Source organism: Drosophila ficusphila, unplaced genomic scaffold (assembly GCF_018152265.1).
Source record: "Drosophila ficusphila isolate 14025-0441.05 unplaced genomic scaffold, ASM1815226v1 contig_636, whole genome shotgun sequence".
NCBI classification, from domain to species: domain Eukaryota; kingdom Metazoa; phylum Arthropoda; class Insecta; order Diptera; family Drosophilidae; genus Drosophila; species Drosophila ficusphila.
Window position 1 is genome coordinate 2,404,048 of NW_025064569.1, and position 19,750 is coordinate 2,423,797.

Here is a 19,750-nt window from a genome sequence, read left to right on the forward strand (position 1 = left end):
AAAAATATATTATATATGTAGATAATGGAAAAAAAATTATAACGCCGTTGTTTTCAATCCCTCGAGCATGATTTTCAAAATATGGAGTTTTTAATAAACCTTAAATCGAAAAAAAAAATTTTTGATTAAAATCTGACAACGTTATCATATAGCCGCCATAGGAAAGTTTAAGAAATCTATATAGAAATAACGAAAATAAAATAATAACATCGTTGTTTTTCATCAGACAAGCATGATTTTGGGAATATAGAGTTTTCTAACGACTCTTGAATTACAAATTAAATTTTATTCAAATCGGACAACTATATCAATTTAGCTGCCATATGAACAATAGTCTATCTATAAAATTAGTGGAAGAAAATTATAAATTTGTTGTTTTTATCATAAAAGCAAAGATTGGTTTAAAAATCGAGTTATATATATATTTCATAAGCATCGGACGACTATATCATATACATATGTAATTTTCATACAAATATCGACGGAAATATTGAAAAAAGTCATAAACGATATTGTTTATTCATTTGCTCGACATTTGTAATTGTAACTGCCGACGATAGCTTTCACTCTTTTGGAAATAATATTACGCTGCCTACAAATCACGTTCCTGCGTATTGACCATTCTGTTACTACCCTTTCTAAAACACTCTTTCAGTAAAGGTCAAAGTGCACTTCACTTGACAAACTGGGCACATTTAAGTCGAAAATTAGTATTTTTCATTTTAGTAGGACAATGAAAAACCTATTATAGCTTTCCATTTGGCTTTCCGAAAAAGTAGCCAAAGTTGCTTATGCAATATCCTTCAGTTATTATTTAGTAATATTTACTTAAATTTGTCTATATCTTCAAAATTGCACAACCAAAGGAAAAAAAAGTAAATTAATAGACGTTATGTTTTAACCATCAACAAAATTAAATACAATGCTGCACTACAATAAGGTAAATGATGTTACTAGATACAGAAACATCAGCCAATCATAATACAAACATCAATTAGTCATAATTACGTCTTATACAAATTCCAATCGACATGTTTTTAGAAGTGCTAGATAAAACTTTATAGCTTAGCTGCTTACTAGATAGGTTTTTATTTAGAGTTTTAAATTGAACTCTGTTAACGATTCCGGGGCCCGGAAGATGATAGTGTGCCTGACTATTCGACCACAAATTACATTTTCTCACTTTCACAGAACTTTATACGGAGCAAGTTTTATTTAAAACCTCCTTTTTTGTACCCTCAAACTTAAAGAACCTTTATAACATGAACCTAGTTCTCCGACAGAAAAGCAGAAATATGCCTTCGTATTAAAACTTGGTAGACTTAATATCTTTTATGTTTTATGTTTTTTTTACCATTGCAGGCCCCCGAAAACGAACTGCAGAAGTCCCATGACTACAACTCAGCCGCGTTAAGCGAGCACCAGTTGCGCGTTCAGGCATCGCTTCAGCGGCTTAACATACCCGACTGGTTTCGTCAGTTCAATAAGGAGTCCGGCCAGGTGCTAGATGGTGCCAATGCCGTCCCGGGTACAACACCGGGTGGATACCGACCTGGCAATTTCACCCGCAAGCGCACACAGGAGTCGGGACGCTGGCAGGGTCTCAACTCGAAGACGACCTCTCTCAGCTCGCTGGGATCACAGCGCTCTGACCGGAGTCCTCTGCTGATGAGTCCTTCGGCGCACAGTCACCACGGCGGCCAGAGCGCCTATGCATGTGGCTCGGGTGGGGCGCGCGGAGCGGCACCCAGTCACAACGGCGGGGGTGCCACGCGATGGTCCACCTCGCACCTGAATGCCACTTCGACGTCGCCCAGTGTCTCTCAGCGCGGAAGCTTTGCACGAGGAGCTCCCATTAATAGTAGCTTCATATCAGTGGCCAGCAGCAGCGGCGTGTTGCGCAATTCCTACCGACAGCCTTACCTGGGCTGGCGCAGCTCGGAAAAACTGTCCCAGCGGACTCCCCACGAACGGTAAGTGCGAATTAGGCAATAATGTAACAGTAACAAGACTTTCGTTTTATTTCTTTAATCACTTTATTCAAAATATGCGACTCCTCCTTTTAAGTGTCTGACGTTGAATGCTTTTTTATTCTCTTCCTTCTTCTCCTCGTTCAGCCGCATAAACCTATTCTATTCTATTTTATTCTATGAGAGCGAGAGAGATGGCTATACATCTCTGGTCTTTAACAGTAATTTTTATTTTATGGTACAGTGGGTATAGTAGGTAAACACCCTACTACATATGGTACAGTGGGTATTGTAGGTAAACATCCTACTAAAATAAAAACTCCTATACCATTGGGGTGCTCGTCGCTGACAGAGCTAACTCGGTTACATTTAATAGGCGTTAATACTTGGCAAGTTGAGTTTTGCCAAGCTTTATTACGTTTCGGACAGCTGGGTCGACCCTTGGAGGGTAAACTAGTATATATATATTCTTGGTCAGCATCAGGATGTGAATCGACTGTTCGTGTGGCTGTTTCTATGTGATCCGGCCGGATCGGGCGACTACTCGTATATCGGATAGCTCCCGTACGGGAGATTAAAAAAGAAAATGATTACTCCGTTGCTTATGATCATACCGACTGGATTCCTTCCAGATGGTTTTTTTAACTACTATCGAATTTTAAATTTAATTTTATCCAAATCGAATGACTATATCTTGGGAAATATCGAAATATATATATATAAATAATGGCAAAAATAATTATAGCGTCGTTTTTTTTTTAAATTGTTAAAACATAAACTTTTTTAACAAATCCTGAATCGAGAAAAAAATTTCATAGAAATCGGACAACTATATCGTATAGCTGCCATATGAAAAATTGAAATGAAATTAACGGAAATTGACGGAAAAAATGATAACATCGCTGTTTTTCATCAGACAACTTTATTTTTGGAATCTAGAGTTTTCTAATGACTCTCGAATTAATTTTCATTAAAAACGACATATCGACTTATTTGATGACTGCAAGGGTAGCTAGCTTTCTTTGTGGTTTTAGGTTTCTCTTTTATTTTTCTGTGAGATATTAAACCGATTAAATTTGCTTATTTGTTTTTTAACTTTCAGCCTGGCCAACTCGCTGCTGGCACAGCGCGCAACCACGTCTCCCACATCTACCCCTTCGACACCCAAAGGAACTCGACTGCTGCAGTCTGAAACGCCAGATATTCAGAGCTCCATCAAGGAGGTGACTTCCGCCATCGTTCACTACGTGAATGACCAGCAGCAGTCCCAGCATCAGCGCAGTCGCTCAGCCAGTCCGAACTCGAGGTAGGCAACGGCAGTCAGCTAGTTGCAAAACCGTATTTAATAAATTCAAGTAGACGCAAATTGTTGTCGCTGTATGGTCAGCTGCCCTTTTAATCGACCCTTTAGCTAGTCATCTATCCAGTGAACCGCTGCTTTTGCACAATTAATGTGCAAATTTGACCGAAAAAGTTCCAATCGATTATGTGCCCTATTTTAATTTTTTTTTTTTTTAACAAATACACACTTTGTAGCTACCTGTAAAAGCACCCCCATTAGTCGCACCACAAAAGTCACCAGCTCTCGCAGAGGTAAGACTCTAGTTGGATTACATCTGTGACTAACCCAAAACCCTTTGCACATTAACCACTTTTTGCTGCCGTACTGTACGGCTAACCTGATAATTGTATATGTAATTGTATATATTGGATATGTTACAACAAATGGGTAAATGGTCTTGTCTTATGGGCTTACTTGTACCCTTACCGAGGAAATTATTCTTGATCAGCATCACGATCTGAATCGAAATAAGTCTGTCCGTCTGTCGTCCTGTCTGTTTCTTTGTAAACTAGTCTGTCAGTTTGAAAGCTGTGTTGCTGAAATTTTACCAAAAGTTGTGTAGTTATTGCACGCAGTATATAAGTTGGAAGGGGCCGGATCGGCCGACTATATCGGGTGCTCCCATACGACAGAATGAAATAAAAAATTATCACGTTGTTTTTGATCAGATCGACTTTATTTCTTCCAGATGGTGTTTTTTAACTACTATCGAATTTCGAATTAAATTTTATCAAAATCGGATAACTCTATCATATAGCTTTTTCAAGTCAAATAATAGCACTAAATGCAAAGTCAAGTTGATGACTATGGCATAAAAATGGCACCATGGCAGCAAAAGTTTTATAAAATTGGTACAAATTGGTCTTAAATGTTTGGTACATTAATATTAATTGGTCAATTTAATATTAATGCGAATTTTTCTTATTTTTTCACCTTCGCTAAATTCGTAGATTTCTTCTCTTAAACCATAATTTTTTTGTAAATGCGGGGGATGACTTTATAATAATTGATTTATTATATTGATAGATTATTATATATTTTTTTCTCAAAAACATAAAGTCACCTTGTAAAATGTGCAGGTCCTAAGACCATTAGGCTAACGATTTTGAATATTTGATGACTATCAAAGACAAATTTGCCGTGTAGAGAGAAAAGAATTCCTAAATCTGCTCGGAAAAAATCAACCTACACTTAAGAAAAAATTTGTCGTTTCAAAGAATTGTTAAGAAAATCCCGCAAAATCGCGATTTAGGTTTTGGGGCTATTTACCAATATTAAGAAAAAACATGTTTTGTTAGTAGTTGCTCTAAAAGGCCTTCACTGGGATTAAATTCTTATATTTCCATATTTTTCCTGTAGTCTAATTTATTTACCATCATCAACCAAACGTTAGATAAATGCTTGACTCTACTTTTATTTGTAAACACATTTACATCTGTCTTAAATTGTTCTTTCTTTCAAGCCTAAGCTTTTACACGCCAAGAAAAAAGAAAGTCTCCACTCCGACAAGCACTTAAATACTATACATTTGGTAATTGTTTGTTGGATACACACACAGACAATATACTTGTTTGCCATAAATTTTATTTGGGTTTCTGGAATTTTTATCCATTCTTCAAAATGGTGGCGTGAGATTGGGGATGTTACATTTTTTTTTCCAAGAATATTTAGCTCAAAGAATGGCAAAGAAGTGATATCGCCATTGAAATCACTTTGAAATGCCTGATACCAAAAGAAAACGTCATACACCAAACAATCAAGTCAGAAAGCCGAAATTAGCAGCATGTTTCTGAATCTATGGTTAGCCAAATTTGTTCACTTGTTAAAACCCCCAGCACCCCCCGTGCCGGGCAGGCCATCTGAAGCTCTTTGTCTATGATTCTCTTCCGTTAAGCAGTTTTTTAAGCATTCGCTTTCATTCATACTGACTCCTCAGTATCGCCCGGCTGCTCGGCAAATTCTATTCTTAGCTAATTTAAATTGAACAAAATCTTAGAACAAATAAGACAACGGAACTGCATGAGTAAATCTTATTGGTTGCATTTAATTAAAAATCGATGGTCTCATTAGGTGCATAGTTGCGTGGATGAGTGAAAGCTCAAACTCATTTCAAGCACAAGTGCCGTGACCCATTTATGTGTTGTCCGACAGATATTGATTTAACTAACTTTTGTGTCGAAACATCCCCAGTAAAAACTTGACTTAATTACTATCTACGTCTGTATACTGCAGGAAGTGTTGGCTTGAGAGCAGCTTTGTGGGCACTCGACCTCTGGACTCGCCGCAGACACCAGTAATTGACAACAGCCCCCCCGAGTCCGCCCGCGGCCAACAGCAGCTCCACCAGATCCACCATCTGCACCTAGATGCTACTCTATCACCAGCAGTCGCCTCCGGTCAGCCGCCACTTCGCATGAACGGACTTAGTCGTATCGGCGGCGGTGGCGGTGAGTCCACCATTTATATCTGACATATCGCCGGGATGTATATACCGACATACTCCTGGCCGGCGGCTTATGTTAAGTTGTTGATTATTTCGATTCTTTTAGTGCACGATTCAACAATATTTAACTTACTGCATACAAAGAAGTAACGTTTACGTAGATTTCTATTTTTAACCATAGAGAAACCCGCAGCACACTTTAACATCCTCACTTTAAAATTGAAATTCTATATAATACTTTCTTTCTCTGCTGTGCTTTTTTACTTGGTAGTCTAGAGTGCAAAGAGTATCGCATTTTAAGTTTTTTACTCGAATCCGAATGACTTTTTATCGTTTCGAGAATTAAAAAATTATAATTTCGCATTCATTTTATTAAAAAAAATTCTTTTATATATTTATTTTCAATAAAAAAAGAATTGGAACAAAAGTAATTATTGTATTTTTGTATTAGTAGCACTCAATACAAGTGAGTGATTGTATTGAATAATGTCCATAAAATACTTATCCAAGCATAAGCATTTTATGAAGTCATTCTAATGGAAACCGGCTTAAAATTTGAAGAAAATGAAAAATTCCAATCGATTTAATATTTCAGGAATTTTCTATTTTATGCTTCGTTTTAAAAAAAGATAAATTCACTAATAAAATTGGAATCGACAAGTAAAACACATGAAAACACATGATTAAGCCTTTTTTAAAACTTATTTATTTATAATTATACAAACTATATGTTTTTATACATCACTAAAGATATGCATTGGAAGTGTACATTAAAAATAAATCCGATTGTGTATTAAAAATTCTGATTTTCTTTGTTTACATATATTTTTGAACACAGCTCTGTTTGTATGCCTTTTTGAAAGTGTCCTTTTAATTTGTTTTTAAATTATTGAACATTTTGGAAGTAAGACGATATGCTATTGTTTGGATTGAACTTGTATTTTAGTCATCTTCTTTTTAGTTAAAGCTGAAAATGTAGAGAAATCATTAGTGATTGAAATCAAAATGGCTCCTATTTATGCGATGGAGCCGATTTATGGCATCAATAACATAATTGCCTATAAGAAAGATAAAAGTTACCAAATAAGTTGTCTGCGCCTTACAATTTTACGTTAAGTGGCTAAATTTTATATTGTTTCCACTAAATTGATTCCACTTAATGGCTTAAATAAGTATTTAACCTGTATATACACCGGTTTAAGAAACTATTATATATCGTTAAGTTAGTCCAGAGATTAAGGTCGTCAGTTTTGGCTTTTTAGCATTCTGTAATGTAATACCCTTGCAGAGCGCATTATATATTCAGTCAGAAGCTTTTGACGCTGAGAAGAAGGCACCTCAGACCCTAAAAAGTATATATGTATGTATATACGTGATCACCCTCACCATCTGAATCGATCTAGACATGTACGACTTTTAAACAGTCTGTTTTTATGCAAACGAGTCTCTGACATCTAAAGCTATCCTACTGAAACTCACCAAAAGTTGTGCAGATTTTGCAGATCGTATATATATATGTAGATATTCAGTCTTTTTTGTTTTCTTAGTCTTTTAATTTGGTGAAAGGAGTCTTATTCGGAAATGAGTGGGATAGTACCAGTGGTACTTAAACGAAATGGATTGATTTTTAGATCTCTTAAAAAACAGGTTATCCCTAAATTGAGGAATTCGACTTTGTACAAGCAGTGTTTGGGTGGAAATATATTCATATACATTTTACGCAAGGGGTGGCGATAAGATGTACTCTTCAGTACTTCTCGAGATCTGTCATATTTTCCATTAATTATACACTTTGCTCGTAGAGTAAAAGCGATATTTGTTGAAAAAGTCACACAAAATGAAGGAAGCTCTTGCGACCCCATAGGGTAAACATATTCTTGGTCGGGATCATCAGGCTAGTCGATCTATGTCTGTCTTCCGTTCGTAAGAACATCGAGATCTCGCGGATGAAATTTGTAAAAAGTGTAAAAAGAAACTTTGTAGCGTTTTAAAGGTAAAGCAATATCGTTGTAAGCTTTGGATTGTGGTAAACAGCGAATTCTGATTTTTATAATTTTCCCTTAAGAACGTGTTCCCCTCCTTAACCAGCATAGTATCCAATACAGGCACCTTAGCCAAAGCCGACACCACCCAACGCCTGCACCTTACTCAATGCCGAACATGGTGCACTATCAGCAGAAAATGACATCGCATCAGGCGCATCCTCATTTGTGACGCCACCTCGGCAATGGAAGGGCAATGCATCGGATATCTGAGTACCTAAATACAGCGTTCTCTCTTGTTTTATATGTATATTGTCTATGGCGGCTATTCGATTAAATTTCCCTTTTGATTGGCTGACTGTTTGGAACTGCCTACCGATTTTTATGAAATTTAGTAAAATTAACTATGCTTTTATAAAAAAAAAATTTATAATAAAAAACAACCTCGATTTTATTTTGTTCCTATACATTTTTAATATATTTTTTATCTTTACAATTCGTCGTTAGATTTCTGTTCACAATCGTAGTACAAAACAGCGGTGTTGTAATTTTTGTTCCGCAGTTTTTGTGGTCTTTCTTATGAGAGCTATTAAATACATTATTGGTTGTCCGATGCGGTCCGTTCGGACATACTCTATTCCTTCAAGAACTACATAACTTTTCGTAAAATTTTAGCTTAATAGCTTTACAACTGAGATAGGTAACTTTACAAGCTATATCACCTCAGGGGCTGACCAAGGATTTGGGTTCTGAGGTGTCTCCTTCGCCTCGCAAACTTCTGACTGAAATTAATATACCGTCTGAAAGGGAATGAAATTGTGAGTAATAAGGTGCTGCCATGAACTGGGCCTAAAAAAATCACGCATATTAAGAAAAAAGGCACACAGTTTAAATTACTCCAAATACTATCTGAAATTAAATATCCTGACTATACCGGACATCTCTGGAATAAGTTCTCGGTCTATTTTATACACTAGTTTAATTTAAAATTAATGTAGCTATGCACACTGGTGGCCTGCAGAATTCATTAACAAGAACCAATACGTAATATAGCGCCTGAACGGTCGTTAAGCAGCGCCTCGCTAGAAGATGTCCTAGCCTCGCTTTTAGGATTGCCCACTACCTCCATATCCAGCCAGAACAGCAATAACTGCAACAACCACAGAGCCAAAGCCGCTTCAGAGACCTCAGGTATGACCCTGTAAGTTAATGTTTCGATACTTAAAAAATATCAAAATGCAATAAAGGAAGTATTAGAAAGACAAAGTTTTAACACCTTTGCAGTTATAACTAGGAGCAGTATATAATTATTTTAACTTGTATCTATACCATACAAACTTTTATAAAAACAATTTTATATTAAATAACACGTTTTTCTCATAATGGTCGTCATAAAAATATAAAGGGGTACGTCGAATTTCATTTGCTTTAAATTTTTCTCTCATTTTTATACTCTTGCAGAAGATTTATAATTTTAGTCAGAGGTTTGCCACACAGTGAAGAAGACACCTTAGACCTTAGTACTTATATTTTTAATCAGCATCACCATCTGAATCGATCTAGACGTGCTCTTTATGACCAAAGAGTCTCTTTGGTGTGGTATCACCGCCAAATGTGTGATTCTACCTTAATTTTATGAGGACGAGCCATCGGAGTCACTTACCTAAAATAGGTCACATGTTATCGTTCGACAATGGTATTCCATTAAAAGACTTAATATTCAAAAATCACGGGCGTTTGAAAGAAAACATTTTCATTTTAATTACATTAATTCTATATAGATTTTTTGATTGTATTATACTAGAGGTCCTGTGACCGCTTCGCTGGTCAACACAATTTAACAAAATTGACTGATTGAAAATATTAAAAAGCTTAACTTTGTTCAAGATTTAGGCGAATGCGGTCTAAAGAAACATGCAGAACTGATACGTCAAGCAATAAAGCCTGATAATAAAATTAAGGAGTTGGTTCTTAAGTTCACAGGCTTTTCGAGCAACAACTCGGAATTTAAGGAGAATTATGAGTATTCTGCATTGTCAACCGAGCCGTAATACGGGTTGCCTCACTTGCTCTCCTGATTGAGAAGCACAAAGTCGACCCATACTAACGCCGCCTAACTCCTTCAGTCCTTTTATTTGCAGTATTTCGTAGTCTTCTTGAATTACGGCTTTGTCGGGAAAGATTCGATCGTCTTGGTTGCGGCATTATTAATTAAACTTCACTTCACTTCAATTCACCAAAACCCCAAATAACTTCACTTCACTTGAATCCACAATTCACAAAAAATGAGTTAAAATGCTATGGTAACGTGTGCTTGTCAGTGTGATGATGTAATGACTCAGTTTATATGCGGTTTTTGGTATGTCGAACAGAATAAAAAGTATCCTATGTCCTATTCCTGGCACTAAGCCTACCAAGTGAAAGAGTACCAGACAGACAGACAGAGTTACTTTCACATTTATAATATTAGTATGGAAGTATGGATACTGGGTGCAATAACTACACACCTTTTGGTAAAATTTCAGCAAGATAGCTTCAAAACTGAGAGACTAGTTAACATACATAGAATACGGCAGACAGACAGACGTACGCGTCGAGTTCGATTCAGATCGTGATGCCGATCAAGAATGTATGTATGTCCTTTATGGGGTTTGAGGCGACTTCTTCACTGCGTTGCAAACTTGTAACTTAAACTATTAGACCCACTTGCAAGGGTATAAATAAATTTAATCTGAAACAAGATTGAAACTTTTAAACAAATTCAACGGTGATTTTATCTTTACAAAGAATTCAGAGATGAGTATTAGAGATCGACTTTTTCATATTCGACATATCTGCAAGCTGTTCTTCAGTCCGGGATTTGGTTGATCCCAAATACTCCCTCAGCAAATCTTTCTCTACGAAGAAATGTTTGTTTATTTGCCTCATGGCAGCAGCATTATCGACGTGAAGGATCGGGAGTCCTATCATTCGATTTCCCAAAAAAATATTTTTAGCCAAATTATTTTATTTGCAGCTTCATTGGCTGCAACGATCTCAGCCTCTGTAGTGGAAATGAAATGGCCATTTTTGCCTGTCTTTGACTTTTCCGTGGCAAACATCCCTGATGTAGATTGACAAATTTTTAGTCCGTCTTTTTGTTTCTTGATTTCGAGTCCCAAGAAGCGCTCAGCCTTGCTTGAGTCAATTTTAAATTCAGATTTGAACTCGTCCAAAAATTCTTCTAAACCCATATTATCTGTTGCTGCAGCGAGTCCGTTATCTACGTAAACAACGAGTAGAATCTTTTTGCATCCTTCGGGCTTTGTAATATTTCCCCACTTGACGGGAGGCATTAAAATCTCTGGAGATTTTAGTCAATGTTCCAAGTTTCATTTTGATGTAAGAAGTCATTTCTCATTGCATTTTTTCACTCGATGTTGCTGTTGATGGCTTCGTGGAAGGAATCTGTGCTCTCCATCACAAAATTCTCGGATGCTTCAACATAGTCAAAGAGATGTTCTGTTTTTGACTTCGAACGATCCCTCACCCGCACCGATTGCATTCTTTTCTTATTGTTTCCTTCGTGAAACCTTGTTTCTCATGCGGTTTCGTAATTGCCATTGTTCCTAATTCGGTTGTGTTTTCTTTCGAGTCTCCCTACTGAAGTGTATCTTTGTCCTATTTCTGGTTCTGGAATTTCGATTCCGTCTCCTTCTTTCTTGTCTTAATTCTCGCTCTGGTCCGAACTCACATCTTCTGTTTCCTTGTCTTCTACGAAATACTTGGATCTTTCATTTTGGAAAGGTAGGTTGACACTTGATTTACAATTGCCGAATTTTTCTTGAAATTTTACATCCCTAGACACAATTACTTTTTGCTTTTCTGGTAAGTAAAGACTTTATCTTTCATCGACGTCGTAACCCACCGCCACTGTTTTGTAAGTAATATTAGCATCTTGAAGAATTTCCTTCACTCCTGTTCAGTGAAATTCTCCTCCATGATCGCTGAGGAATTCCCATATTGTATACCTTTGCATGGGTCGCATCACGTCATTGACTCCTAAACCGTAAACCTGGTGAAAGATCCATAAAAACTATAATATTAATCATCGCTGGTTTCCTTGTTCCAATTGGCAATCGATGCGCCTTCCAAGGATGCAAGGGTCGCAAAAGCTACTCTGAGCTTGACTTTGAAGCCCATTCCTCTTTTCAGCATGTCCTTGAAGTGGTTCTTGTCTTGATGTCCCCACCTCTTGTGGTAAAGTTGGAGAATTGAAGTTCCTGACGTTGCGACGTTGACATTGACGCTTCGTAGAGTATTTCTTCGACTTCTCTGGCCCCAAATAGGGCAATTTTGTCGATAATTTTTATTTCGGCTAATTAAAGAATTAGAATGAATCCACTTGAATCCGGTAAGTTCGACTCCACGAAAGACAACGGGCTCCTTGTTAATACAGTGAATTACCACTACGTTTTATGAGCTACACATTTGTAGACCGGTCACAAACATTGATTTTTTTGTATTACATACCTTGAAGATAATAAAAAGCCAAACTTTTAATAAATTTAATAAAAATGGTAAATTTCCGAGGAACTCGAAATCAATGTGCGCAAAAAGAAAGAATTTTGTAAAGCTCTTTGCAAAATCATATGGTGTGTTTGTCCGTTCACAGCTTATGATTAGCTGATCGTAGACCTATTAAAAAGCTTGGATAAATCTAATCAAAGCATCTGTTATCGACTTGTGAAAAAATATCATCGCTTTTTTAAAGTTGAAAATTTGAATTAAATGCCGCTAGCGAGCCCAAATCGCCCACTATGCGTTGTCGACTTCTGAGTTTACCTTTGCTGCAAACTTGTCATCGTGAACTGAGACAAAAGTCAATGTTGGTTCATTCTTCCACAATATAAAGTTCCTGAGCCAGTAGTCCTTTTTTTTGAAGTAGTGACAGGTATCAAAACTCCGACCAGATGCTTCTGAATTCTGTCGGTGCTCCGTTTTTGCTGTGGCAGTAAATGCCTGGTCCTCCTTTTAATTTTCTTTGGTCTAAAATTCCTTTTAAACATGACAATTTGATAATTAGTAATCGAAAGTTTTTCTTTTTTTTGAAGTGAAACTTCTTTAGGCGCGTTATGGATTTTCGGGGACGGAGTAAAACCGATTCATGACCGTCACGAAAATTACCGTCACGAAAATTGCCGTCACGAAAAAGCGAGGATCCCCATCCCTTTCTAACCGCTGACGAACGATGTCTCTATCCTCCTCTATCCTTTCTCGCTCTCAGCGCGCTCGCACAAAGTTGCAGTTGAAAAAGGGGTGAGAGGTGTGAATGTCAAAAGGAATTCAAATCGAACAGGTTGCATACAGATATTAATTGGCACCATAATTTTTATCCATTTTATTTGACCTAGAAATGAAAACACATATCGATATGTATTTGTCTTCTTCTTCTTCTCAATCGGTTTGTTAACTTTTGAGAGTCGCCAGCACATTTCGAGACCTCTAAAATGAAGCGTCTAATAAGGCTTTTATTCGGTTTCCTACAGAATTTCAATTTTAACAAGAAAGGAAGCTAGCTTCGGCAAGCCGAAGCTTATATACCCTTGCAGTCATCAAATATGTCGAACTAAATACAAAAAGGCTAAACAGTATCGAAGCTATGACGATTTTTCTATTCATTTTCCGTATTTTCGACTATTGTTCAAATGACGACTATATGATATAGTCGTCCGATTTTGATCAAATTTAATTCGTAATTCAAGAGTCGTAAGAAAACTCTATATTCCAAAAATCATACTTGTCTGATAAAAAAACAACGATGTTATAAATTTGTTTCCATTATTTCGATATAAATTTTTCGATCTTTCCTATGGCAGCTATAAGATATAGATGACCGATTTTTATGAAACTTTTTTCTCAATATAAACGTTGTTAAAAAACTTGATATTCAAAAAATCATGGGATAAAAAACAACGATGTTATCAATTTATTTCCATTAATTCTATATATAATTTTCGATCTCTCCTATGGCAGCTATATGATAGAGTTATCCGATTTTGATCAAATTTAATCCGAAATTCAATAACAGTTAGAAAACGCCATCTTGAAGAATTCAAGTAGATCTGACGAAAAACACCGGCGTGAGAATTTTTCATTTCATTCCCTCGTATGGGAGCTATCCTTTATAGTCGGCCGATCCGGCCCGTTCCGACTTATATACTGCGTGCAATAACTACACACCTTTTGGGAAAGTTTCAGCAAGATAGCTTTAAAACTGAGAGACTAGTTTGCGCGGAAACGGACAGACGGACAGATGGACAGACGGACAGACGGACAGACGTACAGACGTATTCCGATTCTGCTCGTGATGCTGATCAAGAATATATATACTTTATGGGGTCTGAGGTGTCTCCTTCACTGCGTAGCAAACTTCTGACTGAAATTATAATACCCTTTTGCTCTGCAAGTGTATAAAAATGAGTAGTGATGAAGAAGTTTCACTTCTGTCGTGCGTAGGCTGGACACACCCTTTTTTTTTTTTTTTTGGTCAGGAGCATTTTATTTTGACGGCACGTTTCAAAGGATTTTGAAAAAACATGCAGCGAAACTTTCCCAAAAGTTGTGTAGTTATTGCACGCAGTCGGAACGGGCCGGATCGGGCGACTATATCGGATTACCCCCAATACGAGAGATTGAAAAAAAATTATTTCTCCGGCGTTTTTCATCATATCGACTTGATTTCTCTAGATGGTGATTTTAACTACTGCCAAATTTCGAATTAAATTTTATCAAAATCGGATAACTCTATTACGAGGTGTGTTCAGAAAGTATCGCGAATTTTGATATTCGCGAATATCTATTTTGTCCCCTTTAAAGTAATCCCCATGAGATATTATGCACTTGTGCCAAAGTTTTCTCCAATCTTCAAAAAATCTTTTTTTTATCTTGTTCAGCTCCTCCTTCGATGCCGTCTTTATCTCGTCAAGCGTAGCGTAACGTCGTCCTTTCATGGGCCTCTTCAGTTTAGGAAACAAGAAAAAGTCACAGGGGGCCAGATCTGGGGAATACGGTGGCTGCGGCATCATTAGTCACTAATGATTAGTGTGTTGTTTTTGGCCAAAAAGTCGCGCACAAGCCACGATGTGTGAGCAAAAGCCAATTTTTGTTCTTCCACAAATAACTTGCAGGTAATATTCCTTATTGACCGTTCTTCCCTGTGGCAAGAACTCGTGATGCACCACGCCCCTGCAATCGAAGAAAACTGTCAGCAAGACTTTCACATTTGACCGAACTTGAAGTGCTCGGGCGTCCGGCACGCTCTTCGTCGTTCACATCTTCTCGGCCTTCTGAGAACATTTTGTACCACCGATAAACGTTGCTTCGGTCCAAGGTAACTTCTCCGTATGCCACAGTCGACATTCGGAATGCATCCACGCACTTAATTTCGTTTTTCACACAAAATTTGATACAGGTTCTTTGATCCATTTTTTTGAATAGGTAAAAATCGAAGACGATCCAAAACACGTGCAAACAAAGAAGCTGTCAACAATTAAGTGAACATTCAAAATGGCCGAGCCTCTCGGCATAAGTGAGAGACATGAGTACCAACATAGCGCCACAATAAAATCGAAATTCGATACGAGGTATCCCGCGAAAATTCAAAATTCGCAATACTTTTTGAACACAACTCGTATTTAGCTGGCATAGGAAATATCGAAAAATACACATAAATAAATAAAATCTGTTTTTTTTAATTCCTTTGAACCGAGAAAAAAATTTTGTAAAAGTCGGGCAACTATATCATATAGTTGCCAGAGGAAAGAACGAAAAATATATATATTAATTATAAAAAACAAAAAAGGAAGCTAGCTTCGGCAAGCCGAAGCTTATATACCCTTGCAGTCATCAAATATGTCGATCAAAATGCATAAGGGCTAAACAACATAGAAATTATGACGATTTTTCTCTTCATTTTCCATATTTTCGACTATTGTTCGTATGGCAGCTATATGATATAGTTGTCTGATTTTGATGAAATTTAATATGTAATTCAATAGTAGTTAAAAAACTCTATATTCCAAAAATTATGCTTGCCTGATGAAAAACAACGATGTCATAATTTTATTTCCCGTATTTCCGCTATATTATAACGTTGTCGGATTTTAATGAAATGTTTTTCACGATTCAAGGGTTATTAAAAAAATCGATGTTTTGAAAATCATGCTCGTGGGATTAAATACAACGACTTTATAATTTTTTTCCATTGTCTATATATATATTTGTCGATCTTTTGTATGGCAGCTATATGATACAGTTATTCGATTTTAATAAAATTTTATTAAAAATTCGATTATGGTTAGAAAACGCCATCTGGAAAAAATCAAGTCGATCTGATATAAAACAACGGCGTGAAAATTTTTTATTTCATTCTCTCGTATGGGAGCTATCCGATATAGTCGGCCGATCCGGCCCGTTCTGACTTATATACTGCGTGCAATAACTACAAAAAGTTTCAGCAAGGTAGCCTTAAAACTGAGAGACTAGTTTGCGCAGAAACGGACAGGAGGACAGACGTACAGACGTACAGTAGAATCCTGTTATAACGACTCCGCTTATAGTGTCCGTCTTGGTATTGCGACGAAAACTCGATGGCTTGATTGGTCCCCAGACAGACTTATACACTTATATCCTTTTGCTTAGTGCGTTTTGCGAGTATAACGACGAAAACTCGTCGGTCCCTTGAAAGTCGCTATAAGCGGACTCTACTGTATTTGTTTTTTCCACAACCGTGATTTTTAGAAAATAAATTTTTTTAAATATCCTTTAAAAAATTTTTTTTTTTAAATCGGACAACTAACATATATATACCATAGGGAAGATCGAAAAATTTATATAGAATTAACGCAAATTAAGGGGTTATATCCAGTTGCGTTTTGAAAAAATCGAAATTTTTTTTTTGCCTATTTTGAATGTATATATATCTAAGAAGATTATCTGAAAATTTCAAAGTATTCCGGAATAGTATTGGAGTAATCAGTGTATTTGTAAAGACGTCTCCCATGTAGTTCAACTAGTAGTCAAAACTTTAAATGCGTTTTTCTCGAAACTATGTCTTCAAAGTCGGTGAGGAAAATTTCTCAGAGACGGCTTGACCGATTGACTTGAAACTTTCACATTCTCTTCTTAGATATTTTTTTCAGGTAATGAGACTTGGAATTTCGGCTCCGACAAAAATTTCGATTTTTTTAGCCACTTCAAAGTTGAAATTTTTGTGCCAAAAACAAAGTTTTATGTTTGGGAAGCCGCCATTATGTCAAAAATCAAAATTTTGAAAATCCCAAGTCTCATTACCAGCATTTGTCTATTCTTTACGTAATCCTTCTGGTTTTTTGTATTTCTGATCATTTGGACCGGAGATATTTTCCTCACCGCAAAACCCTTTTTTGAAGTGGACCCTCGGGAGATCCTCTACAGGACCGACGGAGTCCAAAAATTTTTTTTAAATGTATTCTAAAACCAGAAAAAATTACCTATCTTTTCATATATAACACGTATACATTCAATAAATAGCCTCTCCAAAAATAATTTTCAAAAAAGCTCATTTTTTTGGCCTCGCAACTGGATATAACCCCTTAACAGAAGAAAAATGACAAAATCGTTGTTTTCATCAAAAATTATGACTCTTGAATTTCGCATTAAATTTCATAAAAATCGGACGACTGCTAGCTAGCTTCCTTTCTTGTTTTCTTTGACTTTAGACTGAACAAAACGTTACTGGGCCCATAACCTTTTAAAACTTTCGTCTCTTTATATTTTTAGCCCTGCAAATTAACCTCGTTTCTCTAAAAAATAAATACTTGTCTATTTACTCTCTTTAACAGCTTTTAGGATATAGGTTTATTTTGATGCGATACAATGGATTGAATTTGAAACATTTATCCTCCTCCTTCTACTTTATATACTGAACAACAAATACAATGAGATCATCTTCTTTCTTCCTAACAGAAGCAGACGCAGCTAGTCGTCAGCAGCTGGATGTGCAATTGATGGACGAGCAGCAGAGAATACGTCGTTATAGCGAGGGCGACGCCCCCAACAGAAAGAAAAGGCTGCCAAGGACCAATCGCACTCACAGTCCAATTGCCAGTCAGCTGGAGCGAAAACTGATGGACAGCGAGATGCCCCAGAAAGAAGCCGTCGGGTCTCGGCGGCCGACTCCGCGTCGGTCAAAACACAGCCGGAAGTGGAAAACGGAGGCAAGCTCAATGGGGAAAATAAAGAGGGATCGGGACAACAGATCCGCTGCCGGAACACAAAGTGCAGCCAAAGTGCCTCTCCGGGCGATGCAAGGAAGCTTTACAAGTCATGCCACAACTGCACCCATCTATACTGCTCGCGGGAGTGCCGACGAGCCCACTGGGAGAAGCACCGGAAGGCGTGTCTGCACTCTCGCGCGTCCAACCTGTGCCGCCAGGTGCTGGCCACCTGCAAGGACGACCCTGACTCACAGCGCCACCTCAGTCTCCTGGCGCGGAAGGGCAGCATCTCCCAAGGACGGGGCGTTGTGCGGGTGCTCTTTCGCAGCGCCGAGGCGGCAGAGGGCTTCATTAAGAAGGGATTCCAGTGCATGGGGGAGGCCTCCTTCGTGCGCTGGCCCGACCTTATGCCCGCAGAGATGGGTCTGGAGCTGTACTCAGAGCTCCTCAAACTCAGCACGGAGTACAAGCCGGAAACAAAGATGCTGATCTACGTGGCGATTTGCGTGGTGTCCGAGGCGCCGGGCATGGGCCAGGCACCTGTGCGCTGGGAGCGCCAGCTGGTCAGTCGCTGCGCCAAACTCAAGCTCTGCAAGCCGGTGCTGGCCGAGCTGGAGAAAACACAATCGGCTCTCCAGCAGCCGGTGTTGGTAGCTCCAGTGCCGGAGCGTACGGAAATCCTGATTCTCACGTTCAACCCCGGGCAGCGCTCGTTGTGCGGCAACCGTGAGCGGATCCTGTCCAACATTGTGGACATCCTGTCCAGGCGCGGCGTCATGCTGCGCAAGCACTACCCGGAGGTCTTTCAGCGCCTGCAGACCTACACGGAGGGCCAGAGTGACAAGTTCAGCCCGGTGACGCTGCATCCGCGGGACTCGCAGACCGGCGAAAGCTTTGTTTGCATTATTATGCCAGTCTACACGGACAGCGAGTTCATCAAGCTCCCTTCAGCGGCTGAGAGCGGCAATAGGGTGAACACCATCGACGTGGGAACTCCAGCGGCTCTTGCCCACCTGGAGAGTTGATCAAGGGCCGGCGAAAACAATTGCAGCTACAGCAAAAAACATCAGAGTGGGGACTGCTCGCTGCTTCACAAATACGCTTTGGGATGTGGCATGGAGAGTACCCGAATGTGACGCATTTTCTTACCCATGTTCTTTAAAAACTTCAAAAACTTCATTCCTTTCTTTTTGATTTCATTAATTTGGTATACTTACAATCAATGAGGTTCCAATCGGCTTTTGGGTTGTGGATAATTCCATAACGCATAAATAATACTTAATTGGGGTGTTTTTATACTGCTAAAAAAATTGCAATTAACTTGATCAAGTTTAAAAACCAGCATGCGAATTCAAATATTGTATGTTATACTCGAATTCCGTCTTTAAAAATAAGCGAGAGCTGCGTCAAGAAGGTAAGAACGGATGTCCCCCAAAAACTATAACATCATATTAGAAAAATTAAAAAAACGAGGCTGACTCACATGGCTATTTAAAATCACCTAGTAATGCTGATCAAGACTATATATGCTTTAAAGGGTTGAAAATGGCTCTTTCAAGTTGATTTACAGTGAATTCTTTAATAAAAAGATATAATGTAGTGAACATTTTTAATGTACAAAACCTACATGTTTATATGTTTTATCTTTAACTTCAATCTCTTAAACTATACAGTTCTTTAAAATTTGTACTTGTTTAAATATTGCTAGCCTTATCTAGAATTCTAGTTTTTTATATTACTGCTGGAATATTTTCGAATTGTGGTTATTTCACTAA

General features: G+C 37.9%; 1 protein-coding gene across 1 annotated transcript in view; it reads left to right on the forward strand.

Moving 5' to 3' along the window:
* The window catches only part of LOC108100769, a 65,885-nt gene extending 46,731 nt beyond the window's left edge, over nt 1-19,154 (forward strand). The window contains 6 exon segments of the mRNA XM_043208744.1: nt 1,363-1,973; nt 3,073-3,276; nt 5,545-5,759; nt 8,791-8,928; nt 17,725-17,826; nt 17,829-19,154. Of these exon segments, the coding sequence (XP_043064679.1) occupies nt 1,363-1,973; nt 3,073-3,276; nt 5,545-5,759; nt 8,791-8,928; nt 17,725-17,826; nt 17,829-19,000 (2,442 nt within the window). The 3' untranslated portion in view covers nt 19,001-19,154.
* The last annotated feature ends 596 nt before the right edge of the window (nt 19,155-19,750 follow it).